General features: G+C 40.9%; 1 protein-coding gene, 1 long non-coding RNA gene and 1 pseudogene across 4 annotated transcripts in view; all 3 read right to left on the reverse strand.

Annotated features, from left to right (window-relative positions):
* The window catches only part of LOC115898721, a 46660-nt gene that overhangs the window by 5767 nt on the left and 24985 nt on the right, over nt 1–15908 (reverse strand). Inside the window, exon 3 of the long non-coding RNA XR_004058409.1 lies at nt 4729–4842. This is a non-coding gene — a long non-coding RNA (uncharacterized LOC115898721). The remainder of the gene's footprint in view (nt 1–4728; nt 4843–15908) is intronic.
* LOC104658848 (MAPK regulated corepressor interacting protein 2-like) lies at nt 6145–6630 on the reverse strand. Of its 3 annotated transcripts, none has more exons than XM_030934479.1 (2): nt 6579–6630; nt 6145–6320 (listed from the first exon to the last, which is right to left on the reverse strand). In XM_030934479.1, the coding sequence occupies exons 1-2, from the start codon at nt 6628–6630 to the stop codon at nt 6145–6147; spliced, it is 228 nt and encodes a 75-aa protein (XP_030790339.1). The 3 variants fall into 3 exon arrangements, with proteins under 3 accessions (XP_030790339.1, XP_030790338.1, XP_010357270.1); XM_030934478.1 differs by having other exon boundaries at nt 6145–6216; nt 6322–6630; XM_010358968.1 differs by having other exon boundaries at nt 6145–6630.
* Nucleotides 12827–13261, reverse strand: LOC104658849 (annotated as a pseudogene).

Genomic DNA, 15908 nt, shown 5'->3' on the forward strand with positions numbered 1-15908 from the left:
ACCTAGCTGCCTGCCTGGATCTCACATTTTATAGAGGAAACTGTGAGTCCAGGGGGAATTTTCTACGTGGTGCCTAGCAGCTTCTGGTTGGAGAATCATGGAGAGAGAAGTCCATTAATCTTACTAGCTGCTCATATGTATTCACTTTCTTATGGCCCCACAGATAGTCATAGTCTCAATTTTCAGTTCTGCAGTATTGATTGTGACAATCTCGGCACTAGACAGCCGTTTTTAGTTTTTTTGGGGATAACGTCAGATTGCTTCCACTCTACCATTTTGGTGATCTCACTCTCCCTTGGCCTATTTTTTTTTTAAAAATTGGGTTGTCTTTTGTTGTTTTTAAGAGTCCTTTATATGTATTGGATATTCGCAGTTTTTAGATAATTGATTTGGAAATATTTCCTCCCATTCTGTAAGCTGGCTTTTCAAGTTCTGAATTGTGCACTTCGATGCAAAAAGCTTTTAATTCCAGGGAAGTCCAATTTATTTTTTCTTTTGTTATTGGTGCTTTTGGTTGTATAGCTAAAAAATCATTGCCAAATCTGAAGTTCTGAAGATTTATTCCTATAGTTTCCCTGAAGGTTTTATAGCTTTAGCTCTTACCTTTAGACATTTGATACATTTTGAGTTAAGTTTTGCATATGATGTGAGGTAGAGGTTTAACTTCCTTTTGCATGTGGATAACCAGTTGTCTAAGCACTATTTCTTAAGGGGTCTATTCATGTCTCATTAAATGAACTTGATAACTTTGTGAAAAGTCAATTGACCACAATGTCTTGGTTTATTTTCAGACTCTTCATCTCTTCCATTAATCACTGTGTGTATTCTCATTTGATCATCACCCTGCTTTGATTACTCTAGGTTTTCTAGTAAGTTTTGAAATCTAGAAGTGTGTCTTCCACCTTGGTTTTTCTTATTCAAACTTTGGTTACTCAGATCTCTTGCAATTTAATAGGATCTTTAGAATTTGCTCTTTCTTTTTCCCAAAAATAAATGCTCATGGGAATAATAATTAGGATTACATTAAATCTATAGATCTCTATGGCTAGTATTGCCATATTATAAATGTTTAGCCTTCCAACTCATTACCACAGGATGTCTTTTTAAAAAATCTAGGTAATCTAAGTTCTCCAATACTTTGTGATTTTCAATGTACAAGTCTTTCATCTGTTTAGTGAAACATTCTCCTTAAAATATGATTTATTTTGAAGCTATTATAAATGGAATTGCTTTCTTAATTCAATTTTCAGATTTTTCATTGCTAGTGTACACAACTATAACTGATTTTACCATTTAATGTTCTATCCTGCGGGGCTTGCTGAATATTGTTCATTAGCTCTAATATAGTTTTTCTGCATTTTTAAGCATTTTTATAAGATCATCAACTTTATGAAGAGAGATAATTTCCATTTTTTTCTTTTCAACTTGGATGGCTTTTATATATCTTCATTGTCCCATGACCCTGACTAGAATTTTAAGTGTGCTGTTCAAGAAAAGGGCAAAAGTGTGCATTCTTGCCTTGTTCATGATCTTAGGAGGAAAGTTTTCAGTCTTTCACTCTTGAGTATAATACTACCTGTAGACTTTTTATAAATGCCCCATATATTGTGTTGAGACAATGATCTTCTAATTATAGATTCTTGATTGTTTTGAGTTGCCTTTCCGGAGAGATAGACTACAGAAGTTCCCTAATGCATAATTTTCATTGATGTCACTTTTGTCACCTGTTTTTGAATTTGTAGAAACAATCATGCTTCTTGAAAACATACCTGCCACAATAGTCATACGTGATAACGTGAAGTGAGTTCATGGGTAATGCCATCTCCAACAAATACTATTAAAACGTAGATTGATTTTCAATCCCTTTCACTGCTCTTGGTTTATGTGTTTATGTACAGCAGTCCACTAGAAGAAGATGTAACTCTTCCTCGATGCTCAGTGGTTCAATTTCTCTTTATGCCCTTCTAGTCTTCTCCAGACAATTGAGTACCCTTGAGACCCTCAGAAAAGTTACTCTCTCCTGCCATATCCCACTTGGAACTGGTCTGTCCTTGGTGTTCTCACATTGCTGCAACAAATGACTCATGCCTCACAGCAGAGTGACACTGCCTGAAAGCCTGCTAACTCTTGCTGTAAGGGAGAAAACATAACGCACCCATCCATTCCCCACATAGGCACTGTGTAAAGTCTCAGGAAATACTTGAAATATATGTAACGCATGGGAAATGTTGTATTTTTATGTTAAATGATGTGACCATGAGATATAACTGAGTAACCTTGACAGGAATTGAACATATGTACTATGAGTATCATTCCACGTGGAGTATATGTGGCAGGCAGCAATGACAGCTGTCGGATCCCTCCTCTAAGGCTGATGACAAATTACTGCCTATAATGCAAAACATGAGGCTAGAACATGAAGAACTCCCTGGTTGTCTGGGTGGGAGCCAGGTCAAAGAACACCAGAATTTGTAAATTGATTGCCAGAGAAGATCTCCAAGCTTCAAGTAATTTTCTCTTTGTGCCTTCATCCCTGAAGAAGATAATTTTATACCGTGAAATACATTTGGCCCTGTAACTCTGTGAAATAAATCATACCCTCAAAGACTTGGGCAAGAGGATATTTAATTTCTGAAAGCAAAGATTCTTGATGAGGGCGGGTCTTGTTTGATTTCAAGTGGAAAACAAAAGCAAAAGTGCAGCAGTAAGACCAACTGGCCCTAAACCGGGATAAATGTAAGGCAGCCATGTTTGGTGGCACCTTTGTCTATGGGTGGCGTTTTTTCATACAAGAAGGGCGGGAGTAGAGGGCTCCAAAACAAGACTTCTTGGCACATCTGGAGCACTACTGCCATCGTGAGGATGTCGCTTAACGAAACCCTACGCCATTATAGAGTTCTAGTGAGGGCTACCTGTTGGGGCAGATCTGGTCAGGTAAGAGGTGGAAGAGGCTTGGCCTCTATGCTGGGAGTCCTTGCCTACTCCTCTAAGGCTTTAAAAGAGACCTGGACATTGGCGGTATCTTGCTACAGAACCTGGAGAGTGAAGGTTATAATAGCAAATCCTGTAAACTTCCCTTGGAATAACCCTGTTGATTGTACGCAATGCTACCAGAGACCCAAAGATCCATAGCAAGATGACAGCTCGTGAAAACCTGACTCTTGCTCCAAGGGGCAGGAACAGGAAAGAGATGCCCATAAGAATCTACATGTGTCTTTGAGAGGGTTCCTGCTGTCCTGCCCACAGCAGGAGGGACAGAGGCAGGGAATGGCTGTTTATGAGGACACAGAGAACGCAATTAAGATTTTGTGATGGGCCAGGCGCGGTGGCTCACGCCTGTAATCCCAGCACTTTGCGAGTCCAAGGCAGGTGGATCGAGGGACCGAGGCTCCGCCCCACGACTTCCTGTACCAGGACCGCCTGGCGGCTGCTGCTTCACTCCAAGCCCCTCACTCTCCAGGTTCTACACCAAGATACCGCCAAAGTCCAGGTGTCTCTTCAGGCCTTATAGGAGAAGGCAACAAGACCTAGCCTGGAGCCCGATCCTCTTCCACCTCCTCACAGACCAGACTTTCCCCTACAGCGAGGCTTCCCGGGAAGGACGATGTAATGGCCTAGTCTGTCTAAACGATTTCCTCACGGTGGCAGTAGTGCTTCAGATTTTCAAGGACACCCTGTCTTAGAGCAGTCTTCTCCCCCCCTTCCTGTCTGAAAAAACGCCACCCAGAGACACATGCGCCAGGAAATATGGCTGCCTTGCATTTTGCACAGTTTGGGACAACCTGTGCAAATTCCTGTATTTTTGCTTTTCTTTTTCATGTGAAATCAAGTCAAGGCCTAACCATCCATCCTCATCAGGAATCTTGTTCTTTCAAGAAATTAAATGTTTTCCAGACTTAGTCTATGTGGGTTAGCTCAGCACTTTCACATGGTATCAAAATGTCTGTCTCAGGCAGGAAATTAGACAGATCAGAGAAGAAAGGCGAGAATAAATTGTCAGAAGCCTGGAGATCATCATGAGCCACCAATTCACAAGTCTAGGTGATCTTTGACCTATTCCCCTCCCCAGACAACCAGGCAGTCCTTCTCCATTTTCTCAGCTTACCTGATGAATTGTCAGACAGTGTTTGGTAGGAGTCGTAAGAGAAGGCCAAGACAGCACACATCATTGTATGTAATACATTGCTCCACAGAGCATGATACATACACTTACATCCGTATAAATTCCCATTAGAAGTTACACAGTTTGGGGGCAGACGCAGTGGCTCACGCCTGTAATCCCAACACTTTGAGAGGCCAAGGCGGGTGGATCACTTGAGGTCAGGAGTTTGAGACCAGCCCGGCCAACATAGTGAAACCCTGTCTCTACTAAAAATAGAAAGATGAGCCAGGTATGGTGGCCCACACCTGATGTCCCAGCTACTCAGGAGGCTGAGGCAGGAGAATCGCTTGAACCCGGGAGGTGGAGGTTCCAGGGGGCCGAGATCACGCCACTGCACTCCACCCTGGGCGACAGAATGAGTGAGACTCTGTCTCAAAAAAAATAAGTTACAGAGTTTTAAAAATTGTCCTATGTTTAACAGTGAATAATTTATTTTTCCACATGTTCCTATGTCATCAAATATTTTTCAGCTTCTTCTTGTGATTTGAGTGTGTGTGTATGTGTGTGTGTGCCTGCGTGTGTGTGTGTGTGTGTGTTACCTCTTATCTCTTAGGTATCAGACTTACAATATCTTCTTACTAGCAGTGGTATTTGCAAGCCAGGTAGTTGCGTGTTCCTGTAGTTTCAGCTTCTTGGGAGGCTGAGGCAGGAGAACAGCTTGGACCCAGGAGCAGAGCAACCTGAAGAACATAGTGACACCTTAGTCTCTTAAAAAAAAAAAAATTAAGAGAGTATGATGTTTGCCACGTAGTTAAAAAATAATCTTGTGTACACCAAGAAGAAAAACACCATCATAAAATCTGTTAAGACAACTGATAATATGTTGGGTTATTTTCTTCCATACTTTTCAATGTATACATACATAGGCCTACTATATTTAGGTTCACACAAAAAATAAATCTATATTAAAATTGGATTAATCTGTAGTGGTTTGGATCAGACCAGATGTGTATTCTGACAAAGTTTTGAAGGGAAAGTATTTGCTTGCATTAAATGCATGTACAAACTCTCCTTAACATCTTGTTTTGTATAAATAAGTACATATACACATACATACAGATATAGGCACAAAGCAAGGTAACTGAAATGATTACCATGGCTAAAATATAGTCAGTAAACATGTGTACACACATAGGTGTATATATACCATAAATAAGTGGTCTCTCAATCCCAAGAGGAAATGACTTTTAAAATGGTTTTATCACACATTCACGTATTCCATTGGTCATATAAGAACTTCTCTATTTAAAGTTCCCATGTATTTGTATGTCCAGTGCTCAAATATATTCTCTACATTTATTGTAGCTTAAACATTTGCAAACTTGTTAAATATTCTTAAAGATTATTCTTAAATATTTTGTGGGATGCTAGGTTTTTTTTAAGAGTGCCTTCTTGTTTTTGGCATTTCTCAAAATTAGATCTGCTTCTTTACAATATTTTCAGATACAGTAGCCCTGCATATAGAAAAGCAGTTAGGTCACAGTTAATGCCACCACCAAGAAACAAGCAATTTCAAAATGCGGATCTATTATCAGTATTCCCTTTTTCTTTCTTCCTCTCCTTCCTTCCTTCCTTCCTTCCTTCCTTCCTTCCTTCCTTCCTTCCTTCCTTCCTTCCTTCCTTCCTTCCTTCCTTCCTTCCCTCCTTCCCTCCTTCCCTCCCTCCCTCCCTCCCTCCTTCCTTCCTTCCTTCCTTCTTTCTTTTGGCAGCTTCTCGACTTTATTAGCCTGGAGCTCCTCCCCGACTTTCCCAGGGACTGGTCTCTGGTCCCTGGGCACAGTGAGCAGGACTGAGGTCAGACGGGTTCGACCCCTGGCCATAGCAGCTTGGGACAGCCGGGTCTACGGAACAACATGTGCAAAAGTCCAAATGCTGGCACTTCAGGTGTGGCCCTTACCCAGTCAGGCGCAGTGGGTGGGCGGGACGCCATGCTCCTCTCCTGGCCATAGGTCGACCATAGCAGCGCTCCCTCCCAGCAGCCCCTAGGAACAGCTGGTGATTCTAGCCAGGAAGTGCTGCGCCCACCACTCCTCCAGGTCAATGGGCACGAAGTTCTGCAGCCGGGAATTGGGGGTACTCTCCACATACTGCACAGGGCTTGGCCGGCCCTCACTGGCTGGGCCACCATCCAGCTGCTGCTGCAGCACCTGCTGCCAGGCTTCGGACACAAAGCGGACATTCTCCTTGTGGACCAGTGTGTGGGTCTCCTGGGTCCCCTCGAGGGATAGGGACGTGGAGGGGGCCCGACGGCCATTCACACGATTGAACACAAGCCTTGGCCCTGGACTCAACAGGGGCCAGGGTCCCGGCGACTGCGCGAAAGGCTGCGCCCGCTCGGGCTGCAAGGTTGGCGGCGTGGGCTGCCTGCATTTTAGGAGCTCGTCGAGCCGTCCCTCCACCTGCTGCTGCGTGGGACCTGTGCAGCGCAGCGCGACCAACTTGCTGGGCCCCTTGGTGATGGTGCACATGGCGCAGCGCTCCCAGACCGCCGCCGGCCCCCGGCCAGATCCCAATATTCCCTTTTTTCTATGTTTCGAAGAAATATAAATTACTGAATTCCATCTGTGGTCAATAAGGATTTTGCACCAACTTTTTAAGCACACGTTTGTTCTTGATTGCTTCTCAAATTATGAATATCAACTTTTTGAGAAGTCTCTTAGAATATTCAAATATATGAAGGACAAACAAAAACGCTTAATCGTAAATCCCATTTTCATGAAGCAACCACCATCAGCAGCTTGCATTCAAATATTACAAATGGATTCTATGATTGTTCACGAGAGGTGATACTATTTTACTAAATCGACAGAGGCTTATTAATATACTCCCTTATTTGCACAACAAGGTGTTCAACACACACACACACACACACACAATCACATTAATTATTCCTTTCAATTCCATCCTCATCAAACTATAGGTATTATTTAGTGCCTTGAATATTTCACATAATATTAGGTAATGGGAAATTTCCAATGGTATGGAGTAACTAAGAGTACTTTATTGCTAACTCTCATAACATTTCTTTATTGTTCAAAAATAACAATGAATCAAATTGCGCTCAAATCCTAAGGATAATATAAACATTTGGCAAAAAAATGAAAAATGGGACAATTATAACAGAAGCTAATGAGGCATATTCTCTATCACAGAAACTCAATCAAAATTCAATTACTGTTTTTCTCAATTGCATTTTGCTTGTTCTTCTATTTGCATTATATTGGGGGGTTAGAGGGAATGTACATGTGCAGGAATTTTTTTGTTATAAACATCAAATAACACCCTTTATGTGAAATTTCCTTCTGATTTAATGTTTTTCCTTCTATCATTTTTCTCAGTTTTTATATAGAAAGGCTACTTAAAATGTCACTAAACATATTTCAGCTAATTGGATTTTGTGTTAAACAATAATTTGTTAGAAGGTTTTAATTTTCTTGACTAGTAAGAGCAAGACATTTAATCATCCTAGCATGTAAACAGTGCCGTTTATTTTTAGATAAAAATATGGTATTACTCAGAATGTTATCAGTACTAAGCCTTATTTGTCAATGTGTCAAGCCTTCATTATAAATAAAGGTAAAACTGGAAAATGTGCTCTCAAAAAACTCAGCTTTAGAGAAGTAGACACTGTTAGTTGTTTTGTTTGAATTTTTTCAATTTACAGATACATTACAATGTGCATATTGGCTCTCTAGAATACATACATGTTTAGACGTTTGATTCAAGGTTATCACATGTTAGAAGTAAAACGCCCTTGACTTTGCCATTTCTCTTACCTAGTGTTAGCAAACTTACATGGTTTGATCCCCAAGGTCGAACTGTTTGCTTTTCTCCCTAAATCAGAGGCAGAGAATGTCTCTGCCAATCAGGCCACAGAGAATGGAATTCAGGCTTTGTGAAGGCTGAAGGGGCTACCTAAGGAGCCTAACTCATCTAGTCAAGGCTTTCTCTGAGTGTTCTTTAGATGATATATGAAGGGAAGGTTAGAGATCATTTTTCTCTTTCACAAAATACCTGGAAGACGTCGTGCTTGCTTCCCGGAGCCTCTGCAAGGCACTCCTGTGTGTCAGTACACCTATGTCCATAGGCCATCCTTTAAGTCTAAAAGAGAGTTAGGCACAGGCCAGGATGTCACAAAAGCCAGTTCCCTTCTCCTGGTATAGCATGGTCTACATGGTAGGTGATGGAATCTTACCTTCCAAGGGAAGATATATTTTTGTATCTTTTAGGTCTCTAATTCCTTAATGATCTTCAGTTTAGTTGTTTCATCCATTGTTTAAGGTGGAGTATTGGGCTGGGTGACGTGGCTCATGCCTGTAATCCTAGCACTTTGGGAGGCCAAGGCGGGTGGACCACTCCAGGCCAAGAGTTCAAGACCAGCATGGGCAAAATGGTGAAATCCCTTCTCTGCTAAAAATACAAAAATTAGCTGGGCATGTTGGTGCACGCTTGTAATCCCAGCTACTCAGGAGGATGAGACACAAGAATCGCTTGAACCCAGGAGGCGGAGATTGCAGCCAACATGGTGCCACTACACTCCAGCCTGGGTGACAGAGCGAGAGACTCTGTCTCTAAATAAATAAATAAACAAATAAATAGATAAATAAATAAAGTGGGTTATTGAAGTCACCAAGTTGTTTTTTAGAACTCTATTTTTTCCTTTAGTTCTGTTCAGTTTTTGCCTCATGTATTTGGGGACTCTTGTAAAATAAATATGTATGCTTAATTAGTACATCTTGACAGACTGATCATATCATTATATGATGTCCATCTTTGTCTCTTGAAATAATTATTGTCTTAAGGTGTATTTTGTCTTGTATCAGGACAGTCAGACCAATTTTCTTTTGGTTATTTTTTACATGATTTTTTTTTCATGCTATTACTATTAACCGTTTGTGAATTGGATCTAAAGCCAACTCTTTTAGACAGCATAGAGTTGGATGTTCTAAAAAATCCATTCTGCCAATCTCTGCCTTTAAATTGGAGAGTTTAATCCATTTAAAGTAATTACTGGTAAAAAGGTACTTACTCCTCCTATTTTGCTATATATTTTCTGTATATCTTATAGCTTTTTTCTCAATTCCATAATTCCCACCTTCTTTTGTGATTAATTGATCTTTTCTAGTGTACCATTTTTATTCCTTTCTATTTCTTTTTCCCTATATACTAATTTTTTATGGCTATCCTGCAGAATACAATTAATATCTTAATTTTAGAGCAATCAATTTTTATTAAACTACAAATTAGTTTATATAGTACATGAAACCTACTCTTTTAAAGCTCTAATCCCTTTTGTGTTATTTTTACAAACTACATGATTAAACATTGTACAATGCTAATTAATACAGACTTATAATTATTGTTTCATGCATTTGTTTTTAAAATCATATGGGAGGGAAAGAGAATTATAAACCAAAAATATAATTCTTCTGGCTTTTTTATGTATCTATGTAGCTACCCTTTTCTTTGTTCCTTATTTCTTCATATGGTTTTGAGTTACTATCTAGCGTCTTTTCATTTCATCCTGAGAGACTCCATTTTGCATTTCTGTTATGGGAAGTCTACTACTGGCGGAATCTGTAAGTTTTTTTCTATCTAGGAATGTCTTAATTTCTCCTTCATTTCTGAAAGTTAGTCTTGGGGGATATGGAATTTTTGACAAGTTTGTTTGCTTTTACAACTTTAAATATGTTATCCCACTGCCTTTTGGCTTCCATGGTTTCTGAAGAAAAACTGGTTGCTAATCTTATTGAGGAGTCCTTGTATATAATTAAGGCCTTTCTCTTATAACGCTTTCAAGATTCTTGCTTTGTCTTTGTCTTATGACAGCATGATTATAGGCTTTCTCATTGTAGATTTCTTCAGGTTTATCTTACATGGAGTTTGTTGAGCTTCTTGCAGTTTATACTCATGTGTTTCAATTGCTCTAGCTTCACATTCAATGACTTTTTTCTAACTGCTCTAATCTGCTGTTGGAAACTTCCAGTGGTTTTTTTTTTTTTTTTTTTTTTTCAGTTTCTGTACTTTTCAGTTCCAAAAGTTCTATTTGTTTTTTTAAAAAATAATATCTCTCTGTTTATGGATATTTTCTATTTGGTGAGACATTATTCTCTTGGTTTACTTTAGTTCTTTGTATTTCATTTATGGAAACACTTTGAGCATATTAAAGAGAGTTGACATAACTCTTTTCTAGTAAGCCCAATGCCTGGGCTTCCTTCTGCACAGTTTCTATTAATTTCTCTTTTCCCTGTGAGTAGGCCATACCTTCTTGTTTTCTTTGCATGTCTTATTTTTTATTTATCATTAAAAATTAGATGTTTTGATATCATACTGTATCAACTCTGGAAATTAGATTTCTAAACACACTTCCCTCTCCACCCCATGGGTTTAGTTGATAGCACTTGTGTGTTGTTGTTTTTTATTTCCTTTTTTAGTAACTTTTCTTAAATATTTTTGTAAAGTCTGTATTTTTATCATTTGTGGCCACTGGAGTCGGTGTTCTGATAGCTTAGTGGTCACCTAGTACTCTGACAGTTTCCTTAAACACGTGGAGCCTAAGAAAGAAAGAGAAGTATTCTCTAAGTCCTTGAAGACTGGCTCTGTGTGTTGGGGCACTCTTTCAACTAGCCAGGCTGTAGTCTTCACTTCTAGCTTGCAAGGGGCCTGAAAGCTAGTGAGATATGCGACCTTAAGGTCTTCTCAGGCATTTTCTGAATAATTGTCCAGCCCTGCGCATGTGCATGGCTTTTTATTTCTCTAGTATATACAAGAACTTTTTAAAGTTCTTATTCCCCCAAGTATTTCCTTTCATAGCCTCTTTCTTCCCATGCTTTTCCATCTGTTTACTGTTTAACTGTTGTCCCTTGCCCCAGACTCCTATAGCCAATACTTGTGTCTTTAAGTTTTTTCAACACATGCCCCTCAGGAAGCTGTTCCAAACCTGGAAACACTCTAAGTGAGGCAAAACAAAAGCAAGATTACACCAATCCTTTAGGGAGCCAAAAGACAGGTCCAACTGGAATGCAACAATTCTTTGAGAATAAGTTCTGTATTATACCTATGCACGAGGGTGGGAGCTATACTGAAGGCACTGTGGAGGCTGGGGGATGGTAGACAGGCAATTTAAAATGCCGCAGCTCTCTTGCTCTCTCACCACAAAGCAGCCACTTCTTTCTTCACCAACGCTTCCCTGCGTGTTGTAAGTTTTTGACAAGCTCTAGAGTTCTGTAAAAGTGGATTCTGACACTTCTTTCTAGTTCATGCCTGACTCGTTGTTGCTTTTGTGGAGGGATGATGTACCAACGTGTCCTCCTTCATGATCTTCAGTGACATCATTTTTGCCACCTGATTTTTGCACTTCTAGAAATCATCACATTTCTTTACAATGTTCCTTCTACAACAGGCATGTATGAAGTCACAGAATTATATTACAAGGAATGACACCTCTGACAGGCAAGGACTTTTCAATACTTTTCACTGTCTGTATTGAAATAAATGATAAATATTATTTAACAGCTTAGTCATATGTAAAACATATAAATTAGATTGAATTCTACTTCAGTTTTCGTTTATGCTTGGCTAACATATTTGGACTACTTCTTCTCCATCTGTTTTTTCATATCTACTCCTTTAGAAGTTTCATTACTTCTTGGTTTGGCTACGTGGCCCCAGTTCTCTTCAATTCCTTCTGGCTGCAGGCAGTGAATCTCTAGATGTTTGAGTGACCTGAGATCCTCAGCAAGCACACTTGCCTCTGCAATACATCACCTGGAATTGGCCTGTTCTTTGTGTTTTGACACGGCTGCCACAAGAAACCAATGCTCCATAGCTTCCTTGAGGAATCCTTGTATATAATCAGGCCTTCACCATAGGATGGTGGTACCACATGAAAGCCTGCTAACTCTCGCTCCAAGGGACAGGAACAGGAGACAGATGCCCACAAGAGCTTGCATTCGTGTTTGAGTGGGTCCCTCCAGTCCTGACCACACCAGGAGGAAGTGAGGACCCACCCCACGACTTCTGTGCCAGTATCGCATGGCAGCTGATGGTTCACTCTAAGCCCCTCACTCTCCAGGTTTTATACCAAGATACCACCAATGTCCAGGTCTCTGTTAAGGCCTTAGAGGAGAAGGCAAGGAGGCTCAGCATGGAGCCCCAGCCTCTTCCACCTACCCACAGACCAGCTCTTCCCCAACAGCTGGGTCTCAGGGAAAGAACGCTATAATGGCGTATTCTGTCTTTAAATGATTTCCTCACAGGGGCAGTAGTGCTGCATATTTTCAAGGAAGCCTACCTTGGGGCACTCTTCTCCCGCCCTTCTTGTGTGAAAAAACGCCACTGAGAGACAAAGGCACCACCAAACATGGCTGCCTTGCATTTTGCCCAGTTTGGGGAACCTGCTCATACTGCTGGAATTTTGCTTTTGTTTCCATCTGCAATCAAACCAAGGCCTAAACCACCCACTTTTTTACTGAATTTTTTTCCCCACTAAACACTCAATAATTTTATTTGCCTTTGGCTGGCTCCGGGGTGTGGGGCGGGGTAGGGGTTGGCAGCAGCCTGGGATTCGTGCGCCCTCTGGTGGACCTCAGAGACGAGAACTGGAATCCCGGCCAAACCTGAGGACTTCGCAGTCAACACAGTTTAGGAGGGTTGCATCGTTCCTCAGGTCTGCACCCCAGACTCAACATGAGGGGACGGGGCACGTTGGGAGGATGCCCTGAACCTCTGGCTCTCATACTCTCCCGTGTTGGACACCCGCATGTTCTGCCGAGCCTTCATCTGCTTCACACGGTCCTTGTCCACTTCCCGCTGGTGAGGATGAAGAGAAGGATACCACAAGGGAAGCCGATGGCCCAGGCCAGTCCCTGGCTTTCATGGGGTTCTTGCTCCTCTTTCTGGGAATGTATTCCAGCTCGTGGGGTAGGGGTTCAGGTTCCTCCCTGCCCTCTGGGGAGCTGTGGGTTTGCAGTGCCTGGGTCCTGTTATGGGAAGCCGTGTTAGCTGTGGTTCCTGCGAGAATCCCCCGGAGGACACAGGCATTTCTCACCCCCCACATCCCTGGCCCTTCAGCACCATAGCAGCTACCACCGCCGCCATGTTCAGATCCCACCTTAAAGCACCCACTTTTATCAGGCAATATTATCTTTCAAGAACGCAATTTCCACTTAACCTAGTCTTTGGAGTTCTGCTCTTAACTCGGTTTTACATCTCAAGCATTTTCCCTACATTACCAAATTGTTTACGTCTAGGGGCAAGTCTCAAGGAGCTAGGCCTAGGAGGAAGAAAACAATTCTGAAAATTAAGGGTAGGATTGGGGCATTTCTAGGCAGCAGGCCACATGTTCCTTGACTTGGCTTGCGATTGTTAAAGAGAAAATTATTCTGGCACTTGTTAAAGTGATAAGGAAGACTTTATTCAAGACTATTGCAATAGGGACATTACAATAGGTGAGAAATAGATCAGTCTCCATTCTGAGCATAGCAAAGGCAGCTGGGGATTTACAGTCAAGGAGCAGAATGAGGGGTGCCAGTGCATGGAACATCACAGAGAGGAGACATCAAGGGTAGGGGAATTCTTGCTAAACTGAGTTAAGATTCGTATTAAAACTGGATTAGGCAAGCCAAAGACAGTACTTAAGAATGATCTCAGTCAAAAAGAGGGCTCAGAGGAACCTATCTACAATTTGGTCAAGGAGATAGCCTTTGTCAGTATTCATGCCCTCAAGGAGTCTTTCTCCATTTGCGGGGTTAGACTCTGTAAAATGAGAGGCACCTGTTTTCTTGGAGCCCTAAGAGGAAGGCTTAGATACCGCTCATCACTTCACGCCATAAATGCGGACTTTGAGTGGTATACATATATAAATACATATAAACCCCTATCAGAAATTACTAAAAGGTTGTCTCATGATTTCATCTTTTAACATGGGAACACAAGCACTTTCTAATATCATTAATTTTGTACCTTATATTTTAAAATTTTTATTTCACTTTATTTTTTGTTTGTTTTCATTGTATTTCTTCTCATTTGAAATTAGTTACTTAGTTTCTTCGGAAAGTTAAGGAAAATATTCATTGAAATAAATGACAAATATTACTGAACAGCTTAGTCATATTTCAACTTGTTAAATACATTTAGGCTTAATTCAGTTTTTGTTTATGGTTGGCTATAATATTTGGACCATTTCTCCTCCATATCTCTCCACTGGAAACAAAATATATAGGATGAAATGCAAAATTCTCCTTAAAAGTGTCAAAGAATTCACAAAAGAGAAACTCTCAGATTAAAACTCTATAGACAGAGAGAATTAAGGGGAACACCAGATTACCCAGTCTCTTTGGCCTTTCAGGTATTTGCTTAGCTGGGTAGTATTGGCCTTCATTTTCAGGGACCTCACAGGTGGCAAAGAGCAGAAGATAAAAAAGCCTGAAGGGAAGTACGACTATTAAAAAATAAAACACACTTAGGGATTTTCCTTTAACACAAACATCTATCCCACATGGTTACAGGTTGGTTCTATGAATTTTTTTTTTTTTAAGATGGAGTTTCACTCTTCGTGCCCAGGCTGGAGTGCAATGGTGCGAACCCGGCTCACTGCAACCTCCACCTCCTGGGTTCAAGTATTCTCCTGCCTCAGCCTCCAAAGTAGCTGGGATTACAGGTGCATGCCACCATGCCTGGCTAATTTTTGCATTTTTAGTAGAGATGGGGTCCCCATGTTGGCCAGGCTGGTCTTGAACTCCTGACCTCAGCCGATCCGCCCGCCTCGGCCTCCCAAAGTGCTGGGATTACAGGCAGGAGCCACCATGCCCTTCCGGTTTTATGAAGTTTTAAGCAAAAGATGATTCCAATCTTACTCAAAATATTTTAAAGGGGAAATAGAGATGAATTACCCCCCAACATATTCTGAGCAACTTTTATAACCTTGATACCTAAATCAAACATAGATTGTGACTGAAGAGAAAAATACAAACCCACTTCAATTATGAGTGGAGACTTAAAAATTGAAAGATATGAGCATGTTTAATCCATAGTTCTATAGAAGACAATAAACTATGATCAACTTGGATTTATCTCATGACTTCATGACTGAAAGGGAGTTAAAACATTGCAAAAGGACGAAATGTCATACACCACTTTTCCAAATAAAGGAGAAAAGCATATGGTCATCTCAATTGATGCAGAAAAATAAAAATATTTGGTAAATTCAACAGCACTTACAATATAAACTTTTAGGAAGCCATGAATATAAAGGAACTTCCATAATCTGGTTATTGTATCATTTAATCATTGCTCTGTCAAACACTATTTTTTAACTCAGTGGCTTAAAAAACAAGCACTTATCATAGCTCAAAAAGCTACAAGTAAGACCAAGTGCTGTGGCTCACGCCTGTAGTCCCAGCACTTTGGGAGGCTGAAGTAGGCGGATCACCTGAGATCAGGAGTTCGAGACCAGCCTGGCCAATGTGGTGAAACCCCGTCTCTACTAAAATTACAAAAATTAGCCAGGCATGGTGGCATGTCCCCGTAGTCCCAGCTACTCGGGAGGCTGAGGCAGGAGAATTGCTTGAAACCGGGAGGCAAGGATTGCAGTGAGCCAAGATCATGCTACTGCACTCCAGCCTGGGTGACAGAGCGAGACTCTGTCTCCAAAAAAAAAAAAAAAAAAAAAAAAATCTACAAATAAACTGTGTTGTTATCATGGTCTTGCCTGGATTGTCAAGCATCTGGCATCATCACTAGGTCA

Source organism: Rhinopithecus roxellana, chromosome 7 (assembly GCF_007565055.1).
Source record: "Rhinopithecus roxellana isolate Shanxi Qingling chromosome 7, ASM756505v1, whole genome shotgun sequence".
Taxonomy (NCBI): Eukaryota; Metazoa; Chordata; class Mammalia; order Primates; family Cercopithecidae; genus Rhinopithecus; species Rhinopithecus roxellana.

What these genes read in the sequence shown, in the direction of transcription:
- LOC104658848 (XM_010358968.1), bottom strand. Translation starts at nt 6,630, where the DNA reads ATGTGCACCATCACCAAGGGGCCCAGCAAGTTGGTCGCGCTGCGCTGC.